This window comes from Mesoplodon mirus, assembly GCF_964341445.2.
Source record: "Mesoplodon mirus genome assembly, chromosome: 7".
NCBI classification, from domain to species: domain Eukaryota; kingdom Metazoa; phylum Chordata; class Mammalia; order Artiodactyla; family Ziphiidae; genus Mesoplodon; species Mesoplodon mirus.
Window position 1 is genome coordinate 13930008 of NC_138983.1, and position 21508 is coordinate 13951515.

The window sequence follows — 21508 nt, forward strand, 5'->3', positions numbered from 1 at the left end:
AAGATCCACTCAGAAGCTCAGCTGGGTATGGTTTTATTGGCCATGTGAATAGTGAACACATCGAAAACCACTACCTGATCCTCTGCCACTGCATGTCAGGGAGGAGAAAAGAAAAGCTTGGCTCCAGGCTAGATATAGCAAGGACCCTTGGGGCAGCTGGGTCGCCAACTCTGGAGTTTCTGGAGCTACGTCCGGAACAGTACATGCCAGTGTCCCAGTCCCAGTGTCGCAGTCCCAGTGCCCCTGCTCCAACCCTAAGGACTCGGATACCTCTGGCCCTTTAACACAAAGCCGCCTCTTCTCGCAGAACTTGTTCTCATGGGGCTCCAAGCCCTTGCTTGGCCCCCACCTTCATTAATGTCTCTCATTTCCGCTTCCCAGCTTCCTCCTGGCTCCAAATGAGAATGTGATAACCTAGGAGGAGTGAGACCAGTCTGACTCGCACCGTCCGTTATTAGCCTCTGAAAACTTGGGGCTGGCGTGGGGAACCTAGGACTTGGTAAGGAGATACCAGGAAACTGGGCAGCAGCCAGGCATTGCTGTGACCAAGACAAAGCAAGAGGGATGGAGGGCCTAGGCCAAAGAGCCCGCTGTCCCCTGGTCATCATCTTTACTGACTACGACCCTGGGGTGAATGGAGCAGCACTAAGCTGAGGTTAACCTGCCCTGAACCTTGGGGAGTAGGGTGGGCTTTACCAGCCTGAGATTCACTCACCCATCACAGAGGCCAGTGTGTCCCCCATGGGATTGAACTCATTGAGCTGCAGAGACAAGGGGATAAGCATGAGGAGGGAATGAAGGTACTGGGAGAAGGGCACATAAGGATTAATTTCTGGTCGTTTTTGATCCAATAAGGTAAGGTGAATCCCTGCTTCCTCCCATCATTATTTGAGGGCCCAAGCCTCACCGACATGATACCAGAAGATTCTGGGTCATACAGCTGATACATCATCTTTCCTGAGCTTCCATCAAACATATCAATCGTCCTTAATTCATGGGAGGTGCAACTTTTGAAATTAGGATCTGGGTATCGGCCCACGACAATGAGGTTGTACCGAGGATGCCAGGTTGCCTAGGAGATGGAGAGGCAGGTCACAAGAGTAAACGCAGAACACTGTCAAGAGGGACATCAAAAGTATCTTTGCCACTAACAACAACTGTTAATACAATTGCCAACAATTTAATAATGGAGATAAGACCTACATAAAACAACAAGAATGGTTTTCAAGTGCGTGTGCATCTACCGTTGTAAATTTAAAATCCCCAGCTGGCCTCCCTGACCCTTAGGACACCTTCAGGCCTTCTCTCTCCTTTGCATTTCCTGAGATCATACCAACTGATAAATGTTTTAACATCAGCCCGACCCAGACGTGAACCAAAGAGGTAAGCTACAGACAAAGCGAAAAGCCTCTGGTAAGCAAAACCAAATAGGACCTAGTAAGCTCTGAAGTAGTCCCACTACTCTCCCTCCATCAATGTCAATGAGTTGAGTAGAAAATGGCTGGTGACTGAAAAAGGGGAGGACACCTGTGTTCCTCAGATCACCCTGCTCAAAACAAATCTGGCAGCCATTGGAATGACAGCACTTGATGGGATTTTCCCAAGAAAGCTTTTAAAGGAAGTTCTGAAGGAGAAAAGACATGGTTAGCAGGAAGGAAGAAGTGCTACCGGCAGTGGCTTGGAAATAAGTCACAAACAAGTCGCACCTGGGATGCTGTTGGTTGGGCTGGCTGGATACCAAGTGGGAGATAAGGAAGGAAGGATCAATGGGGAACACCAACTGCTAAAGGACCCTGATGTTACTGAGAGCTTGGATTTGATTTGAGGTACGTGGGGGCCACTCTACTACCAAGTCATCACTGTTTACCGAGTACTTACTAGGCGCTAAGCATGTTGCCACGTGCTTTAAGTATAAGGATTTATCCTCACAACAACCTTGTAAGGCAGATACTATTATTCGCTTTTTATAGACCAGGAAACTGGGATCCAAAATTTGAGTAATTTGCTCAAGGATTCTAACCCCGGGGTTGTCCGCTTGCCTGAACTATGCTATACTGACTAAAGAAGTACAGACGAGATCTGGAGGTCTGAAGAGGGGCTGTGGTTCTAGAAAAGAATATATACTAGCAAAGCAGAAGGACTGGCAGAGTTCAGACTGCTTGGGGCATGAGCAGGAAAGAATCACAGGACTTGAAGACTGTAAGCCTTAGGGACTGAGGCTAGAGAAGCCGCTAATGAGGGCTAAGGTTAGCTTGCAGATCAGCTGCACACACAGGTAACTGAAACTAAGGGCAGAACAGAGGGTTAGGATCTCAGAAAGTGCCCACAGTGAGATCTGGGCTGCGTGGAAAAAACTCAGGGAAATAAGCTTATCAAAGAGACATGAAGAAAACTCAGTAAAATGGGATCACAGAGCAGGACAAAAGGTGGAGAGAGAGCCAGAGAATAAAAGAGATTGCTTTGTGTCCGCGCAGGAAGAGGTCTAGCATTGAAGGCTTCTGTATCTGCCCCCTCCTCCCCACCCTGGTAGACCTGATCCATCCCACGATCACAGCTCCCTTCTCTCCATTACTTACCTTGATGGGTGTCAGGTGCTGGAAGTGGCGATGAGGGTGTGGGATCAGGCTTGGGGGGCAGTCCCACTGGGAGGCAGAGTAAACCCGGATCTCACTCTTCTGGTCAGTGGTCAGGAGCTGGGCACCGTCGGGACTGAAATGAGCTGGCAAAGTGAAAAGCCCCTGAGCTCAGGGAACCACGGGCCCCCTGTTGTCCCGGCCCTCACAGGCCTCTTGCAGGGGCACCCTCCCTCCCTCTCCTTTCTAGAGACAGGTGGAAGGGAGGTGACTCTGGGCTGCGAACAAAAACATCCTAGAGGCTCAGCAGCTGATACGAGCAGCTAGAGTCAGAAAGGCTTCAGGTTTCAGCTTGGCCGATGCTATCTGGGGTATAAAGGTTTGGCCTAGTGGCTTCTACACTTTGAGGGAAAACCCCTGAAGCGGTCGGGCCAGCAGGGTCTGCAGGAAGGACGAGGTCTGGTATATCACACCTGCGTTGACGGGATGCCTGTGCAGCAGCGAGTAGAGGAAGCTGGATTTCCCTCTAACCTGGCGCAGGTCCCAGATTTTCACTGTTTGATCTACGGAGGCTGTGGCCAGGAACCAATCACAGCACGGGTTCAGGGCCACGTGGGTCACTTTCTTTTTGTGCATTCTCAGATTCCAAAGCTGCAGAGAAGAGCTCGGTTCAGGTGGGGGGCGCAGAACTGAGGCTGGGGGTCAGGGAGGGAAGGGGAGGACCTGGGCTCCAGAGAACGCACCTCCCTGCCGTCCATGTTCAGCAGGATCACGTTCCCCACGTTATCTCCTGTGACCACCACTCGGCTTTTGACAGACACATCCAGGCTGCAAAACCAGAAGCTGGAGGGAGAGACTGTGCTGTAAGATTCTTGGGGACAGAGGCAAGTTCCATTTATTCCCTGTTGCAACTCACGTAATTAGACAGTCAATAAATATTTGTTGAATGAATGAATAACTTGTCGTGGACTCCCAGTGAGGGGCACTCAGACTTGTCTACCAGCCCCACAGAGGTTATGGGGGTGGTGGGGCTCAGAAACCTGTCCAGTTACTGCTGGGCCCAGGATCCTCAGCTACTCAGAGTCCCTGAAGCAGCCAAAACCAGAGCCATAACGCAGGTCCCCAGGCAGGCTTGCCCCCTTCAGCCCTGGTCCTGAGGAAGACTCAGGTATTACTTTCTCCCTTCACCCTCCACCCTTCGTCTGGCCAAAGGAGATGTGACACACCAAACAGGGACTGCCCAGCTCTGTTCCTCACAGCTGGCTAGAAAGGAACTTCTGCCCCCTTCTGAGCATTCAGGGGGAAAGGCACACACAACTCAGAAGCTGTATCTTGCTCTTTTGTCCCTCGGACTACATGATGTGAAGAGATGGGGTTGGAGGGTGCTTCAGGGATCCTGATACCCAGCCAGGAGAGCTCAGATTCACATTTTTTCCCCCTCAAATCCTTGCTACACTGCCTTTTGCATCCCTTGTAAACATCTTTCAGGGGGAGGGCTTCTTGTGGAAGAGTAAGTCCGTTCTGTCACCTGTCCTATTGCTCCTGTACTTCTTACCCCTGTGGGGCAGCCCAGTGCTAGTTAGACCCCCACACCCCCAAATACTTAGGGGGCAGAGTCATGTCTCTGGCTAGAAATCAAAGTGACAAGCATTTTGTAATTTCTCCAGCCACTTGCTCTTGGGGAGTCCAAAGTGCTTTATGGACATGATCATATCCATTTAAGCTTCCATCAAGGAACTGGTCAGGTCATTACATCCCAGTGAATGCAAGGAATGGAATCTTAAGTTCTTCATTCCTGCTCCAGGCTTTAAGTGGCTTTCTAGGCAAATGCCATGTTGACTTGTCCAGTGAGAATCAAGGTCTAGTCTAATACAGGAATGACTGACAGAAGAGCTGAAGCTTCCCATGCTGAGAAAAGCTGAAGCTCCAGAACCGCTCCCTGAAGCAGTAACCCCCCTGGCCCAGAGTAAGAGCAGCTAAAGAAAAAGTCTGAGAGAGAGGGAAACATGGAAAGGAGCTAACACCTTTCCTTTCTTCCCTGTGCCAGGTTTGGGTAAAAGAAATGGGACCTGGATGCTCTCGCCAGAACTACACCGAGAGCCTAGAAGCCCTTTCCCCTCTGAGTTAAACTACTCACTTGCAGGTGCCTGAGCTGGCAAAAACTCGGAGGGTGTTGCCTTTAAAGTCTTGCAGCCTAGTTGTTCCCTCCATTGAGGAGGTGAAAAACTGGTTGGTATTGAGAGGGTTAAACTTCAGCCCAGTGATGCTCCCTCCAGCTCCAATCTAACACAAGGAAGAAAAAAGCCAGTGAGTGACAACGGCCCAGGAAGAGGACGAAGCCTGGGTGCACATACTCTGCTCAGACACAAGAGCCAGCCAGACCGCACTTGGGGCCAGGCCAGCTTAGATGCCTAGACAGTAGGATGCTCTCCACAGTACTGTTTCTTAAGGTTTTAGTTTTAATTTCATACTTTTTAATTAACATACAGTAAATTTGTTGTTTTTGGTATACAGTTCTATGAATTTTAACACGTGTAGATTTGAGTAACCACCACCAAAATTAGGGTGCAGGACAGTTGTGTCACTTCCCCAAAAATCCCTTGTGCTCTCCCACTGTAGTCCCATCCTCCCCCCACCGACTCCTATCCCCTGGCAACCACTGATCCCTTCTCCATCACTATACAATAGTTTTGCCTTTGACAGACTGTCATATAAATGAATTATACGGTATGCAGCCTTTTGAGACTGGCTTCTTTCATTTCACTCAGTGTAATGCCCCTGAGTTTCATCCCACTTGCTGTCTGTATCTATAGTTCATCCCATTTTATTGCTGAGTATTCCATTGTGCGGATATACCATAATCTGTTTAGCATATAAGTGCTCTTTTCAGAAGAGCTTCAGCTTGGAACAGTGGCTGGGTTAGGAGGGCTGATGTCAGATCTGAGCTCCTGTTTTTTCCAGACATCTCAGACAATGATGATGAAAATAATCATGATAACATCAGTAGCATAACCTTATTAAGTGCTTATTATATATCAAGCACTGTTTTAAGAACTTTACATCCTCAAGGCTCCTCCTCCACTTCTCCCGTATGCTGTTGCTGTCCCAGCCTTAGTTCTACAAGGCCTCTTACACAGCATCCACTTAACTCAATCAGCATACTAACAGGCACTTTCCATTCCCTCTCTGAAACATTCTCACTGATGCCCATGGTTCACCAAACCCTTGCTGCTATAAGATAATCTGCTCCCACTAGCTGAGTTCTATGCTTACGAAGGGTTAGTTGTGTTTGTTCTTAAACCTATATATGCCAGTTGTAGTTTGTATTGTCATCATGTGACTTAATTTACATGATGTGATTTATTAAACATTTAAACTTTAAACACTTAAAACATTTCATCAAACATGTAATTTGGACTTCCCTGGTGGCACAGTGGTTGAGAGTCCGCCTGCCGATGTAGGGGATACGGGTTCGTGCCCCGGTCTGGGAAGATCCCACATGCCACGGAGCGGCTGGGCCCGTGAGCCATGGCCGCTGAGCCTGCGCGTCCGGAGCCTGTGCTCCGCAACGGGAGAGGCCACAACAGTGAGAGGCCCGCGTACCGCAAAAAAAAAAAAAAAAAAAAAAAAAAATGTAATTTAATTAAACTGATGAAATATGTGCAAAAAGAAAAGACTATTGTTATTTCTATGAAATCCATATGAACGCTTTGGAAAAACTAGATAAAAATGATTTGCTAAAAATAATAGTTGTTGAATTAAGCATGGGTGAGATACTTATAAACAATTAGGGTGGGAAACTAATAAAAATTTAAAAAGAATCTGCAATCAGATTGCTCCACAACTAATTTTAAATTATGTCTCCACTTTTGGGGAATGGAAACTAGACCCTATAAAAAAGGCATCATGGATATGGGTTATGTAAGACCAGGTGAACCCTAATCAGTCAACACTTACTCCAAGAAAAGGACTGGCCCTATGTCAAAGCGTTAGTAATAAACACACGTAAACAGTTTAAGGTAAAACGCATGAGTGTTCTAGCAAGGGTGGGCTAAATGGTTATGACCAACTCTTGCACTGAGAAGGACTAACCAAACCTGGACAAAATATGAAAAAGAGATATGTTTGAGACTTCCAATTCCAGGGATGGTGGGTTAGCTGGTGTCAGGCCAACCTTCTGTCAAGAAAAACTAGAAAAGACAGATAAAATACATGTTTTCAAAGGCAAGTTTCTGAAGTCAACGAAGAGCTATCAAGGCATCAAGGACTTGAAGTCCAGCCTCCTAGAGAGAAGAGAAGCAGAGAGGTACGCCTGACATTGCGATGCTGCTTTTCCTCTTGAGGCGTTATGCAGATAAGAACGTGGTGGCTGAGAAGCTGAGCAGAGGTTCTGTCAGTCTCAAGAGGGGCAGAAACTGGAGTTCAGACCTGTCAAGGAGGAGAGGTCTTGGAAAAAGCCCAGCTTTTAGTTAGGATCCCCGAAACCCTAAAAATAAGAGCAAACTGGAAACAGACCATCCCTCACAAAGACTGAAGTCCAGATTCAAATCATTTCAATCACTGATCAGATTAAGATGATCTGATTCCACCTGACCTGCCTGCCAGAGGAAAAAAATTCTTTCTGGAGGAAAATAACAGCACTCAAAACTTCAAATTATATCTCTACAAGTTTTTATATGCAATATTTTGCATCAAATCTAAAATTATCCAGAATATCAAATAACCAATAACTAAGAGAAAAAGCAATAGTTGAAAGACACTCAAAGGAGATCCAGGTATTGGTGCTATTAGACACAGGCTTTAAAATAATTGTAATTAGTATACATTTAAAAAATAGACCTAATTTAAAAATGGACAAAGGGAATTCCCTCGCGGTCCAGTGGTTAGGACTTGGCACTTTCACTCCCGTGGCCCAGGGTTCAATCCCTGGTTGGGGAACTAAGATCTGGCAAGCTGCACAGTGCAGCCAAAAAAACAAAACAAAACAAAACAAAAAGGACAGGATTTCAACAGACATTTCTCCAAAGAAGATATACAAATAGTGGCACATGAAAAGATGCTCAACATCATTAGTCATTAGGGAAATGCAAATCAAAACCACAATGAAATACTATTTCACACCCACTAGGCTGGCTATAATCAAAAAGACAATTACAAGTGTTGTAAGACAGCCTATGGAATGGGAGAAAATACTGCAAACTATATATCTGATCAGGGGTTAATATTAACAGTATATAAGGAACTCGGACAACTCAGTAGCAAGAAAACAATCTGATTAAAAATGGGCAAAGGATTTGAATACACATTTTTCCAAAGAATACATACAAATGGCCAACAGGTATATGAAAAGGTGCTCAACATCACTAATCATCAGGGAAATGCAAAACTACAATGAGATATCACCTCACACCTGTTAGAATGACTATTATCAAAAAGACAAGCGAGGGCTTCCCTGGTGGCGCAGCGGTTGAGAGTCCACCTGCCGATGCAGGGGACACGGGTTCGTGCCCCGGTCCGGGAGGATCTCACATGCTGCAAAGCGGCTGGGCCCGTGAGCCATGGCTGCTGAGCCTGCGCGTCCGGAGCCTGTGCTCCGCAACGGGAGAGGCCACAACAGTGAGAGGCCCGCGTACTGCAAAAAAAAAAAAAAAAAAAAAAAAAAGACAAGCGATAACAAGTGCTGGCAAAGATGTGGAGAAAAGGGAACTCTTGAATACTGCTGATGGGAATGTAAATTGGTAGAGGCATTATGGAAAATACTATGGAGGTTCCTCAAAAAGTTTAAAATAGAACTACCATATGATCCAGTAATTCCATTTCTGGGTACACATCAAAAGGAAATGAAATCAGTTTCTCAAAGAGTTCTGTCCTCCTGTGTTCATTGCAGCATTATACAGAAACAACTTAAGTGTCTGCTGATGAATGAATGGATAAAGAAAATGTGGTATGTGTGTGTGTATAAATGGAATATTATTCAGCCTTAAAAAGAAGGAAATCTTGCCATCTGCAACAACATGGATGAACACGGAGGACGTCAGACACAGAAAAACAAATACTGAATGATCTCACTTACATGTGCAATCTAAAAAAGTCAAACTCACAAAGGCAGAGAGTAGAATAGTGGTTGCCAGGGGCTGGGGTGGGGGGAGGGGAATGGGGAGATGTTTGTCAAAGGGTACAAAGTTTCAGTTATTCTTGAGATCTAATGTACAGCATGGTGACTATAGTTAATATACTGTACTGCATACTTGAAATTTTCTGAGTAGATAAGTGTTCTCAGCACGCATGCGTGCACGCACACACACAAAAAACTATGTAAGGTGATGGATGTTAATTAGCTTGATGGTGTAATCATTTCACAGTACATACATGTATTAAAACATCATGTGGTACACCTTAAATATGTACAATTTTTGTCAGTTTAGTGTTGGTGAGGATGTGGAGGAATTGAAGCCCTCCTACATTGCTGGTGGGAAAGTGAAATGGAGCAGTTGCTTTGGAAAACAGGCAATTCCTTGAAAAATTAAACATAAAGTTACCATATGACCCAGGACATAGATACACCCAAGAGATATATACTCAACAGAAATGAACATGTTGATGTAAAAACTTGTATGCAGATATTCATAGGAGCATATTCATGAGAGTTAAAAAAGCTAAAAATCAATGACTCAAACATCCATCTCAAGAAGCTGTAAAACAAACAAGCTAAAACCAAAGAAAGTAAGAGGAAAAAAAAAAAGAACAGAAGTTAATGAAATAAAACAAATACACTGTGGAAAGAATCAACAAAGCCAAAAGTTGGTTCCATGAAAAGACTAATATAATTAAATTGATAAATCCCTGGTGAGAATGACCAAACAAACAAGAAGGCACAAATAACCAATTTAATGAATGGAAAAGATTATCAATATAAATCTTAGACATTTTAAAAGATAATAAGAGGACATCATAAACAATCTTTTGGCAATAAGTTTGAAAACTTAGAGTTAATAGTCAAATTCCTAGAAAAGTACAAACTTGCCAAACTGAAAGAAGATGAAAAAGAAAAATCTGAATACTCTGGTATCTATTAAAGAAATTGAGTCACAACTAAAAACTTTCTTGCAAAGTAAATTCCAGATCCTAATGGCTTCAGTGGTGAATGTACTAAATATTTAAGGAAGAAACAATCTTTTTTTTTTAAACTTTATTTTCAAACTATCTCAAACTCATAGAAGAGTTGCAAGAATAGCACAAAGAACTGTTTTTCTGGAACCATTTGATAATAAATTGCCAACATGATGTCCCATCACACTCAAATACTTTATTGTGTACTTCCTACAAGAATATTCTCTGACACAGCCACGGTAAAACCATAAAACCACCAAAACTTAGTGGTATCTAAAGTAGTTCAAGCTCACAGGAGCAGAAAGTAGAACTGTGGTTGCCAAAGGCTGGAGGGAAGGGGAAATGGTGAATTGTTATTCAGTGGGCACAGTTTCAGTTTCACAAGATGAAAAAGTTCTAGAACTCTGTTGCAAAACAATGTGATATAGTGTTAGTACACTTAAAAATGGTTCAGATGATACATTTTATGTTATGTGCTTTTCCCACAGTTTTTAAAAGAGCAATATCACTTGCTAGAAATATAACTGTAAAGGTAAAAGAGTGAAAAAAATATTTAAATGAAAAAATCGACTATAACTAATAAACCAAAACAAACAAAAAACAATCAGTGTAGTTTACCACATTAATAGAATAGAGGAAGAAAATCACTGCTGACCTCAAGAGACAAAAAAGTATTTGATGAAATTCAATTATCATTCACGATAAGAGCTTCTGGCAAACTACGAATAAAAGAGGAACTTACTTAATCTGATAAAAGGTATTTATAAACAAGTTTTAAAAACGAACAAGCTCTTAGGTATATACACAAAAGAACTGAAAACAGTTCTAACAAAAACTTGTACATGAACATTCATGGCAGCTGAATCATAACAGCAAAAGGCAGAAACAATCCAAATGTCCATCAACAGATGAATGGTGAAACAAAATTTGGTGTATTCATACAATTGAATATTATTCAACTACAAAAAGGAATAAAGGGCTGATACATGCTATAACATGGATGAACCCTGAAAACATTATGCTAAGTGAAAGGAGTCAGACCCCAAAGGACAAATATTTATTGTATGATTTCATTTATATGCAGTACCTAGAATAATCAAATTCAGAGACAGAAAACAGATTAGTAGGGCTGAGGGGACGGGTAATAAAGAGTCATTGTTTAATGGGTACAGAGTTTTATTTGGGGATGAAAAAGTTCTGGAGATGGATAGTGGTGATGGTTGCATAACAATGTAAATGTACTTAGTACCACTGAGTTGTACGCTTTAAAATGGTTAAAATGGTAAATTTCATGTTATGTATATCTTATCACAATAAAAAGTAGCAGAAACCTTATTTAATGACAAAAAATAAAAGCCTTCTATAATCAAGAATAAGACAAGGATGTCTGTTATAGCCAACATTCAACAAAGTAGTAGAGGTCTTAGCCAATGGAATAAGGCAAAAAAAGAAGTGAAAAAATGGTAAAGTAAGAAATCAAACTCATTTATTTGTAGATGACAAGACTGTGTAGGAAAAAAATTTAAATCCTCAGAGAAACTACTAAAATTAGTTAAGTATGAATTTCTACTTCCAGCTATGATGGAGTGTCAGAAACCAGATATATCCTCCTGCCTTACACAACTAAAAAAAATGAAAAAATACATGAAATGAGTTTTCAGACACTGGGCAACAGGCAGCACAAGACAAGAGGGAAAGAAATGAGGTAGCCCTGCAATTGTCCCAGCTTACTGCTTGGAAAGAGTATCCAGGCTGCAGCACAGGGAGGGAGGACCCAAACAGCCTAATAGTCTCATTAAGCTGAGGTGACAATTTGGGAAAGCCAACAGGGCAAGAATTTGTGGGGGAAAATGCTGGAGGGGGAGATATACAGAGAGAGCATTCTGGAGATTTTCAGAGGGGTCCCCTCAGGCCTTGGAGTAAATATTATTGGGTAAATGTGTATAAGGAAACTACATAAGGCTGAGGTAAAACCACCAGAAATGAATAGAAGGAGAAATCCTCAGAACAGTCTGTATTCTCACCATCCAGAATGAAAAAATTCTTAATATACAGAACATTGAGTAGAGTCCTCAGAAGGGTACTGCCTCAGGGTGAGGTCAACTCACATCTAAACTATAGGCTGCCTTAGACCCATGCTAACTGGAGTAGGTTGAATAATGGTACCCAAGATGTCCATGCCCTGATCCCTGGAACCTGTGAATATTACTTTAGATGACAAAGGGACCATTTTTAAAGCAGCCAAAAGAAAAAAAGAAAAACCACATGAAGAGGAACATAAGAATGAGAGCAGACTTTGCATCAGAAATTATCTTTAAAGTACTAAAAGAAAAAAAAAAGTCCCATGAACCTAGAATTCTATACCCACCAAAAATACCTTCAAAAAAAAAAAAAAGGAGGGGGCGGGCAACATAAAGACTTTCTCAGACAAACAAAAGGAAAAAATGCATCACCAACCAACCTACATTACAGAAAACGTTAAAGGAATCTCTTCAAGCAGAAAGAAAATGGAAGATGTTACCAAAAGGAATTCTGGATCATACAAAGGAATGAAATGCCCTGGAGATGGCAAATATGTGGGTAAATATTAAAGTTTTTTTCTCATTTAAAAAATATCTTGGGACTTCCCTGGGTCCAGTGGTAAAGCATCCACCTTCCAATGCAGGGGACACGGGTTCAATCCCTGGTTGGGGAACTAAGATCTCACATGCCACGGGGCAACTAAGCCCGTGCGCTGCAACTACAGAGCTCGTGCACCTCAACGAGAGAGCCCGCCTGCTGAAAACTAAAGAGCCCACGTGCTCTGGAGCCCACGTGCCCTGGAGCCTGAGCGCCACAACTAGAGAGAAGCCAACGTGCCACAACAGAGCCCGCACCGCAATATCTCGTGTGCCTCAACGAAGATCCTGCATGCCCCAATTAAGTCCTGACGCAGCCAAAAAAAATAAAATAATAATAATAAAGAAAGTAAATATTTTAAAAAATTAAAAATTAAAAAGATATCTTTAGGGACTTCCCTGGTGGTCCAGTGGCTAACACTCCACGCTCCCAATGCAGGTGGCCTGGGTTCGATCCCTGGTCAGGGAACTAGGTCACATGCTGCAACTAAGAGTTCGCATGCCACAACTAAAGATCCCACATACCACAACAAAGATCCCATGTGCCACAACTAAAACCCAGTACAGCCAAATAAATAAATAAATATTTTAAAAAATAAAAATAAATAAAAAGTATCTTTAAAAGATACCTGCCCTGCAATCCAGCTATTCCACAACTAGGTATTTACTTGAGAAAAATGAAAACATATATCCACACAAAGACCTGTACATGAATGTTCATAGAAGCTTTATTTGCAACAAAAACTGGAAGAAGTCCAAATGCCTTTCGACAGGTGAATGGATAAATAAACTGTGGTATATCGATACACTGGAAAACTACTCAGAAAGAGAAAAAATACTACTGATACATGCAAAAATGTAGATGAATCTCAAATATTTATACTGCATGAAAGAAGCCAAAAAAAAAGAGTATATATTGTATAGTGCCATTTATATAAAAATCTTGAAAATGATCAATAGGGATAGAAAGTGGATCAATGATTTTCAGGTGTCAGGACAGAGGGAAGAAAGGGATGGATTACCAAGGTGTGTGAGGAAACTTCGGGGGTGATGGATATGTTCATTATTTTAATTGTGGTGATGGTTTCATGGTTGTATACATATGTCAAAACTCATCAAATCGTACACTTTAAACATGTGCAGTTGATCATATATTAGCTATATCTCAATAAAGATTTAACAAAAAACAAAAACAAAAGATAATTGTGTAAAGCAAAAAAAATGTAGGGTTTATAACATACGTAGAAGTAAAATGTAGGACAATGACAGAAGAGAGAAAACAGAAGTAAATATATAGTTGTAAGAGTCTTACAGTACATGTGAAGTGGTATAACATTATTTGAAGGTTCTCTCTTACATTAAAGATGTACATTGTGGGGAATTCCCTGGTGGTCCAGTCGTTAGGACTCCTCACTTTCACTGCCAAGGGCCCAGGTTCAATCCCTAGTCAGGGAACTAAGATCCCACAAGCTGTGTGGTCAAAAAAAAGAAATGTACATTATAAACCCAAGAACAACTACTAAAAGAGAGAAAAAAGAAAGGAAAAGAAGTGTAACTAATAATCCAATAGTGGAGATAAAATGGAATCATAAAAAGTACTCAACCAAAAATAAGACAAGAAAAAAAGAAAAATGGAGCAAAGCAATGGGACAAATAGAAATACAAGATAACAGACTTAAACCCAAACATATTTATAATCATATTAAATGTAAATGGTCAAATGGTCCAATTAAAAGGTAGAGATTGTCAGATTGGATTTTTTTTTTTTTTTGGCTGTGCCACCATGTGGCTTGTGGGATCTTAGTTCCCCAACCACAGATTGAACCCGGGCCCTCAGCAGTGAAAGCACCAAATCTTAACCACTGGACCACCGGGGAATTTCCCACAGGTTAACTTTATTTTAAATGAAATTTTAAAGAAAATTACTGAGATATTGACATATAACACTGTGTTAGTTTTAGGAGTCCTAACCACTGGACTGCCAGGGAATTCCCAGATTGGATTTTTTTTTACATGCTATCTACAGGAAACTCATTTATATACAAATACACAAATATATTAAGAATAAAAGTATGAAAAAAGATATACAATGTAAATACTAATGATAAAAAAGCTGCAGTGGCTACATTAATATCAAACAAAGATTTCAGAACAAGAAATATTACCAGGGGTAAAGGGAGACATCTCACAATGACAAAGTTGTCAATTCATCAAAATGACATAATTTTAAACGTGTAAGCACCTAATAACAGAGTTTCCAAATGTTGAAGCAAACACTAAAGGAAAATAGACAGAACCACAATTTTATAGTTGAAGATTCCAATATTCCTCTCTCAATAATTGATGAGACATAAAATCAGTAAGGATACAGAACATTAAAAAAAAGATACAAAACATTTAAACAACACTATCAACCAACTTAACCTGACATTTAGAGAATAATTCACCCCAAAACAGGGACTTCCCTGGCAGTCCAGTGATTAAGACTCCATCCTTCCACTGCAGGCGGCATGGGTTCTATCCGTGGTCGGAGAACTAAGATCCCACATGCTGCGCAGTGCAACCATAGGAAAAAAAAAAAATTCACCCAAAAACAGCAGAATACACATTTTTTTTCAAATGCATATGGAAAACTCACTAAGATAGTCCATATGCTCAGCCAAAATACAAATAAAAAATGTAAAATGAGTGAAATCATGTAAAATGTCTTTTGTTCGTAACAGAATTGAACTAGAAATCAATAACAGAGTTATCTCAACAATGCCCAAATATTTGGAAATTAAACAAAATACTTCAGAATAACCCATAGGTCAAAGAAGAAATCATAAAGAATTTGGAAAATAATTTGAACTGAATGGAAACAAAAACACAACAAAATCTGTGAGATGCAGTTAAAGAAATAGAGGGAAATGTATAGCATTAAATGGTTATATTAGAAAAGAAAGGTCTCAAATAAACAATTCAAGTTTCTATTTTAAGAAACCAGAAAAAGAAAAGCAAATTATACCCAAAGTGAGCATAGGAAAGAAAATAATACAACAAAAAAGAAAAGAGAAAAACAACAGAGAAAAAAAATCAATGAAACTAAAAGCTGGTTCTTTGAAAATGTCAACAAAATTGATAATCCTCTAACAAGACTGATCAGGGAAAAAAAAAGAGAAGACACAAATTACCAATATCAAGAAATATGAAAAAAAAAAGAAATATGAGGGAGGACATTACTACAGATCCTATGGATATTAAAAGGATAATAAGGGAATACTATAATCAACTTTACACCACTAAATTCAAAAATTTAGATAAAGTGGACAAATTACTTGAAAGAAACTACCAAGCTGCTTCAAGAAGAAATAGATAGGGCTTCCCTGGTGGCGCAGTGGTTGAGAATCTGCCTGCTAATGCAGGGGACACGGGTTCGGGCCACGGCATTTGGGAGGATCCCACATGCCGCGGAGCAACTAGGCCCGTGAGCCACAGCTACTGAGCCTGCGCGTCTGGAGCCTGTGCTCCGCAACAAGAGAAGCCGCCATAGTGAGAGGCCCGCGCACCGCGATGAAGAGTGGCCCCCGCTTGCCACAACTAGAGAAAGCCCTCACACAGAAACGAAGATGCAACACAGCAAAAATAAATAAATTAATTTAAAAAAAAAGAAATAGATAACCTAAATTGCCCTGTATCTATTAAGAAATTGAATATATAGTTAGAAACCCTCCAACAAAGAAAACTCCAGGCCCAGATGGCTTCACTAGTGAATCCTATGAAAAATTTAAGAAAGGAATAGTACTAATTCTATACAACTTATTCCAGAAAATTCAAGCGGAGGGAATACTTCCCAACTCTTTACATGAGGTCTACATTACCCTGATACCAAAACCAAAGGCATTACCAAAAAAAGGAAATATGATATATATTTTAAATTTTTATTTATTTATTTTTGGCCATGCCCAGTAGCATGTGGGAATCTTAGTTCCCCAACCAGGGATCGAACCCACGCCTCCTGCAGTGGAAGCATGGAGTCTTAACCACTGGACCGCCAGGGAAGTCCAGGAAATAAGATATTTTTAAGTGGTCGTCATCTGGTACAAGATGACTAAACTAGGATATGATCTAATAAGTAAAATACAACAGATTCTAGGATAGAATATTTACAAAAAAATATAAGTAGAAGAACGTGTGTGTATAACAGTATATACACGCAGATAAAGATGCCCCAAATGGGGATTTCAGGTAATAGTTACTTTATTCTTTATACTTTTTTCTGTGTTGCCTGAATTTCTTACAATGAGCACAGGTCATTTTTACAACGAGAATAAAATAATCTTCATTTTGAAAATGTAATACATGTCCCCTCGCCAAGGGCCTGAAAGATTAAGATCAGAGCCAAGGTCAGATGACTAAAGAAATGACAAAATGAAGCACCGCTGCTCCCTCAGTCACTGCTCTCAAATCAACTTTCTGCTGTCAGCTTCTGGGAGTAAAAACAGACAGTTCTCCAGACCACACACCCTTCTCCTGCTACAACCTAGCTCCCTACTAGTCACAGAGTTCAAATACCCAGACCAATCTCCACAAGTATGTAAGGAAACTTCACTTAAATGCACATCATAATAAAGGGTGATATAAACCAAAAGCAGCTTCAGCCTGACACAAGTTCAAAGCAGTTATCATTCCCCTTTTAGTCAGGAAACTCTTCCCCTAGGACACTCTTAGGCTGTTTCTTAAATTTCTCTATTCCCATGTCCTGGATGCCTAGGAAAAAAACCAATCTCCTCCTGCCTGAGCTCTGGGTTCTGACTTCAACTTAAAGCTACCCCTCCTGGGGGTCCACCTGTCTTACCAGCTGGGTAGACAGACCACCAAGTAATCCCCTGGCTGCCTTTCTTTGGGCTTCAGGCACTTATTTTCTTGAACACTGATCTCATACCTTGAATCCTAATCTTCGAGCCTGCCTAACCTGGCCTTTTCTGATGAGCTGCTCTCCAAACCCTCCACTTAAAAGAACTCATGCTGGGTTTACCTTTGGCCGCTAAACCTGAGGTAGAAAAACAATGAGCTAATGCAGAATCCAGTTCACAAATGTGTTTTGTTTAGCTACAGAGCATGTTCAATTTCATTTAGTTCCCAACATTAAAAACCAGGATATTTTAAATTGAAACCCTTGAGTACTGTTGGCGGGAATGGAAAATGGTACAGCCTCTATGGAAAACAGTATGGTGCTTCCTCAAAAAATGAAAAACAGAGTCACAATGTGATCCAGCAATTCCACTATGGGTACATAACCAAAAGAACTGAAAGCTGGGGCTCGAAGAGATATCTGTACAACCGTGTTCACAGCAGCATTATTCACAAAAGCCAAAAGGTGGAAACAACCCAAATATCCATCAACAGATGAATGGATAAACAAAATGTGGTACATACATACAGCGGAATATTATTCAGCCTTAAAAGGGAAGAAAATTCTGACACATGCTGCAACATGGATAAAACTTGAGGACACTGTGCTAAGTGAAATAAGCCTGTCACAAAAGGACAAATACTGTCTGATTCCACTTGTATGAGATACTTAGTCAAAATCATAGAGATAGAAAGCAGAATGTGGTTGCCAGGGTCTGGAGGGAAGGAGGAACGGGGAATTAGTGTTTAATGGCTACAGAGTTTCAGTTTTGCAAGATGAAAAAGTTCTGGAGACTGGTTACACAAGAATGTAAATGTACTTAAAGCCACTGAGCTGTACACTTAAAAATGGTTAAGATGGTAAATTTTATATGTGTTTCATTACAATTTTTAAAAGTCAGAACATTTCAGTCTTCATTTGAAAAAATCAGATCTGATACCTCAGGACCTAGATTCTCACCTGTCAACCATCTCCAATTTACCACTAACCACCATCCTACATCATTCTTTTATCTGTCTGGCTTCTTTAGGCATGTGAATTTGTGGCTCCTGCTCTAAACCCAGAGCATCACCTTTCACAGTATAGCCCTCCAATGTCAGTCCCCAGCTGGGCAAGCCAAGTCTTGTCTTTGGTGGAGGGGCCAATACCCTCACCCCTCAGCGACTGATGACAAACACTAGCACAATTAAGACCATCCCTAAAAAGCTCTATGCCAAACCTTGCCCCAAACACACTCTCCCTTTCCTCCTTTTCTCTCCATTTATCTAAATATTGTCCTTCCTCACTCCTCACTCATCCATGAAACCTCTGTTGACTCTAGTTCACAAGAGGTTCTTCCTTCTCTCATGTTCTGTAGCATTCAGCATCTGTACTGCTGTATTGTTAGTTATCTTGTAGGCAGACATCCCACCTATCCAGTTATACTCCAAGCCCCTCATTCATTCAACAAATACAAAGCAGCTATCTAGGCCAAACACTGTTTTAGGTACTGGGGATACAGTGGTAAATCAGAAAAACAAGGTCCCTGCCATCATGGAGCTTACCTTCCAGTGGGTATAAAGACATACAAATAAGTAAAACATTTCAGCTATTGATAAACATTGTGGGGGAAAAGTGAAGCAGGATAATGAGATAGGGAGTCGTTAGTGATTAGGCAGAGCGGTCAGTAATAGCCTTTTTGAAGAAATATATTGAGCCGAGACCTGAATGATAAGAGGGAGCCAGCCGTGAGAAAACCATGGGAAAGAGCACTCTAGTCAAAGGGAACAGCAAGTGCAAAGACTCAGTTTCAGGAATAGAAATAGCGAGTATGGCTAAAGCATAGGAAATGAGGAAAGACAGTGGTACAAGATGAGGTCAAGGAGGTAAGAAAGGGCTTAGATTCTAGGTGGTTTACGAGGGTGATCAATTATTTCATACTTTCTAATATTTTAAGGGCAGGCGTTCAATAAAGAGTTGAGTATCATCACCATTGACTCGTTTGAAAATACCCACAGTTATTTTCGATCTCAAGTATCTCCTTGTTACCGGATGACTTTTCATCCCTTCAACAAACACTTCTTCAGCACTATCGTCTGGCACAGGGAACTGCTCACCCCTTTAATGAAGGTGGGTTTGTCCTTCATGCCAAAGTTCCAGAGCAAGATATCTCCCCCTTTGGAACCCACAGCCAGGGTGCTGGGGTGAGTTGGGTGCCACGCCAGGGATGTGGCCCTCCTGTCAAAAGGGGCAGCCTTTTGGAATATCCGGTAAGAAGCCAGAGAGTTCAAAAAGGACTGCTGGAGACCCTGATACAGAGAGAAAAAAATTAAGTTGAATTGAAACATAAGGGTAAATGGCCAATCTCTGACTCCCGCATAGATAAGTGGGGTCAGGCCCTCCCACTGAAGGAAAAATAACTGCCTGACTCTGTGCATAAAAATAGTTGCAATATACATGATCTAATCATGGAAAGCAAGGAGGCAGGGTGCATTCCTGCTGGGACCCCCTACAGCATAGGGCTTCTGCATGGCTGAGTGCCCAGTAGGCACTTCTACATGGCTGAGTGCCCAGTAGTCACCAAGGTGGGGGTGATCTGACCACTCTGACAACCCACTGAACCAACCCAGCATCTAATTTTGGACCATCCAGCAGTAAAAAAAAAAAAAAAAGGCACCATGCAAACCCTTGAGCTCTTCAGCCAGGAAACGCCTCACCTGCTGTAGTGATGGCCAGGCAGCTGTGCCCAGCTTATGCTGGTGGAGGGCCCTGACGATGCTGCATGGTGGCGGGACCCGCAGGCTAGCCAACCCCGCCCAAAGGCAGCCTGAGTCAAATCTTCTGCTAGGACCTGCCAAGCAGAACAGATACATATTTTCCGCTCCAATCTCACTCAAAGATTTTTCTGCTGAAACATCCCAAAAAGAACGCCTTGTTGCTTCTTTTGGCATAGACAATCTCTCTTATCGTCTCCTAAGGTTTTTCTATGTTCTGCCCAGTCTCACCCAGCACAACAAATAAAGTGAGTAGGGATTCAGCCCCTTCCAAAAAACATTCCCCAAAATAGTACTTCTGAAGTGAAACTATGATCTTGCAAGGTTCCTGAGCCAAAGAAACACATGAGAACTGCAGAACTCTTCACAGTTTGGGATGGAAAACTAGTGATAGGGCTGGGTGACAATTTAAAAGTTATATATAAAGCACAATAAAAAGATTTTAGGACAGCATAGAAGTGACTTTTTGGGAAAAGCAGTTTCTTTAAATCCTATATTAAAATAATGTAGAGGTGACCAGTGGTTGGCCCTAAGTCCAATCTCTTCTCCTTAAAACCAGCAGGATCCATAGGGTCTGGTGTGGCGCTAAATTCGCTAGGCTACTTTTGGGAAGGTAGATCCACCTAGAATAGGAATAAAGCAACTCTGGATTACCAACATGTATTTGAGGACCTGATCTCTATGAATCCCACCTCGTGACAGCCAATTCTTTCTTCTCATGAACAAAAAAACACTTCATCAACAACCCCCTGTCTTTTGAGTTCCCTACATTCCTTATAGCCCCAAGTTCAAGCCCCAATAAACCCCTATGAATGAGTTTTCGAAGGAAGGAAGGAGGGAAATGGAGGGTTCCTGCAGTTAAACCAAGGACATACAGCTAGCAATCGTGACTAGAGAAATTAAGTACACACACCACTAGGCAAGGTAGGATTATCTTAAGCAGTCCTCAGTGTGTAAAAATTCTGGTACAAACAAGGAATTTGAAAAGTCCGTTGTGTCTGTTGTAATGGAGCTCATCTGCCTCTTCCTGTCACCTGAGGGAGGTTAAGCCCAAGCTCTAAGGTGTCAAAGGACCTGCAGACAAAATGCACAGCCTGAGGCGTTCATAATTTGGGACAGCCTCAGGGACCCAGGGGCACCCACTCCCCCACTCCAGCTTCCTGTGTGAGAACCCCAAATTGCGGAATTAATTAAAGCAGCAGGCGCAGGCAGTACCGGGGCCCTTCAAACAGAGCTTCTTGGCCTCGGGCTCCAGCTCCCAGGGGCTTCTGTTCCTCTTGCTCTTGGGGCGCACAACCACCTCAGGGGTCTTCTGGGTTTCTGGGCGTTTCCTGGGAGCCATGGCGTCCTCCGTGCGAAGGGGTACTATGCCTTATGCCGAGATGACCGAGGAAAGATTGAAAAGCTTCTGGGGAAAAACAAGGCGGGGACCAGAGAACCCGCTGAGCCACAGGTAGGCCAACTAAGCCAACTTCCCGCCAAACAGGCTCACCGGGAAGGCGGGGGCGCGCGCGGAGAGATGGGAAGTGTGTGAGGGGAGGACCTCATCCGCTCCCCAGA

General features: G+C 42.0%; 1 protein-coding gene across 1 annotated transcript; it reads right to left on the minus strand.

Annotated features, from left to right (window-relative positions):
* Window positions 1-81: 81 nt before the first annotated feature.
* Window positions 82-21508, minus strand: DDB2 (damage specific DNA binding protein 2). The gene is made up of 10 exons (XM_082628603.1): window positions 21164-21508; window positions 19892-20025; window positions 19292-19483; window positions 4711-4856; window positions 3317-3416; window positions 3047-3224; window positions 2577-2719; window positions 908-1072; window positions 716-761; window positions 82-414 (listed from the first exon to the last, which is right to left on the minus strand). The coding sequence occupies exons 1-10, from the start codon at window positions 21288-21290 to the stop codon at window positions 365-367; spliced, it is 1281 nt and encodes a 426-aa protein (XP_082484729.1). The 5' UTR covers window positions 21291-21508; the 3' UTR covers window positions 82-364.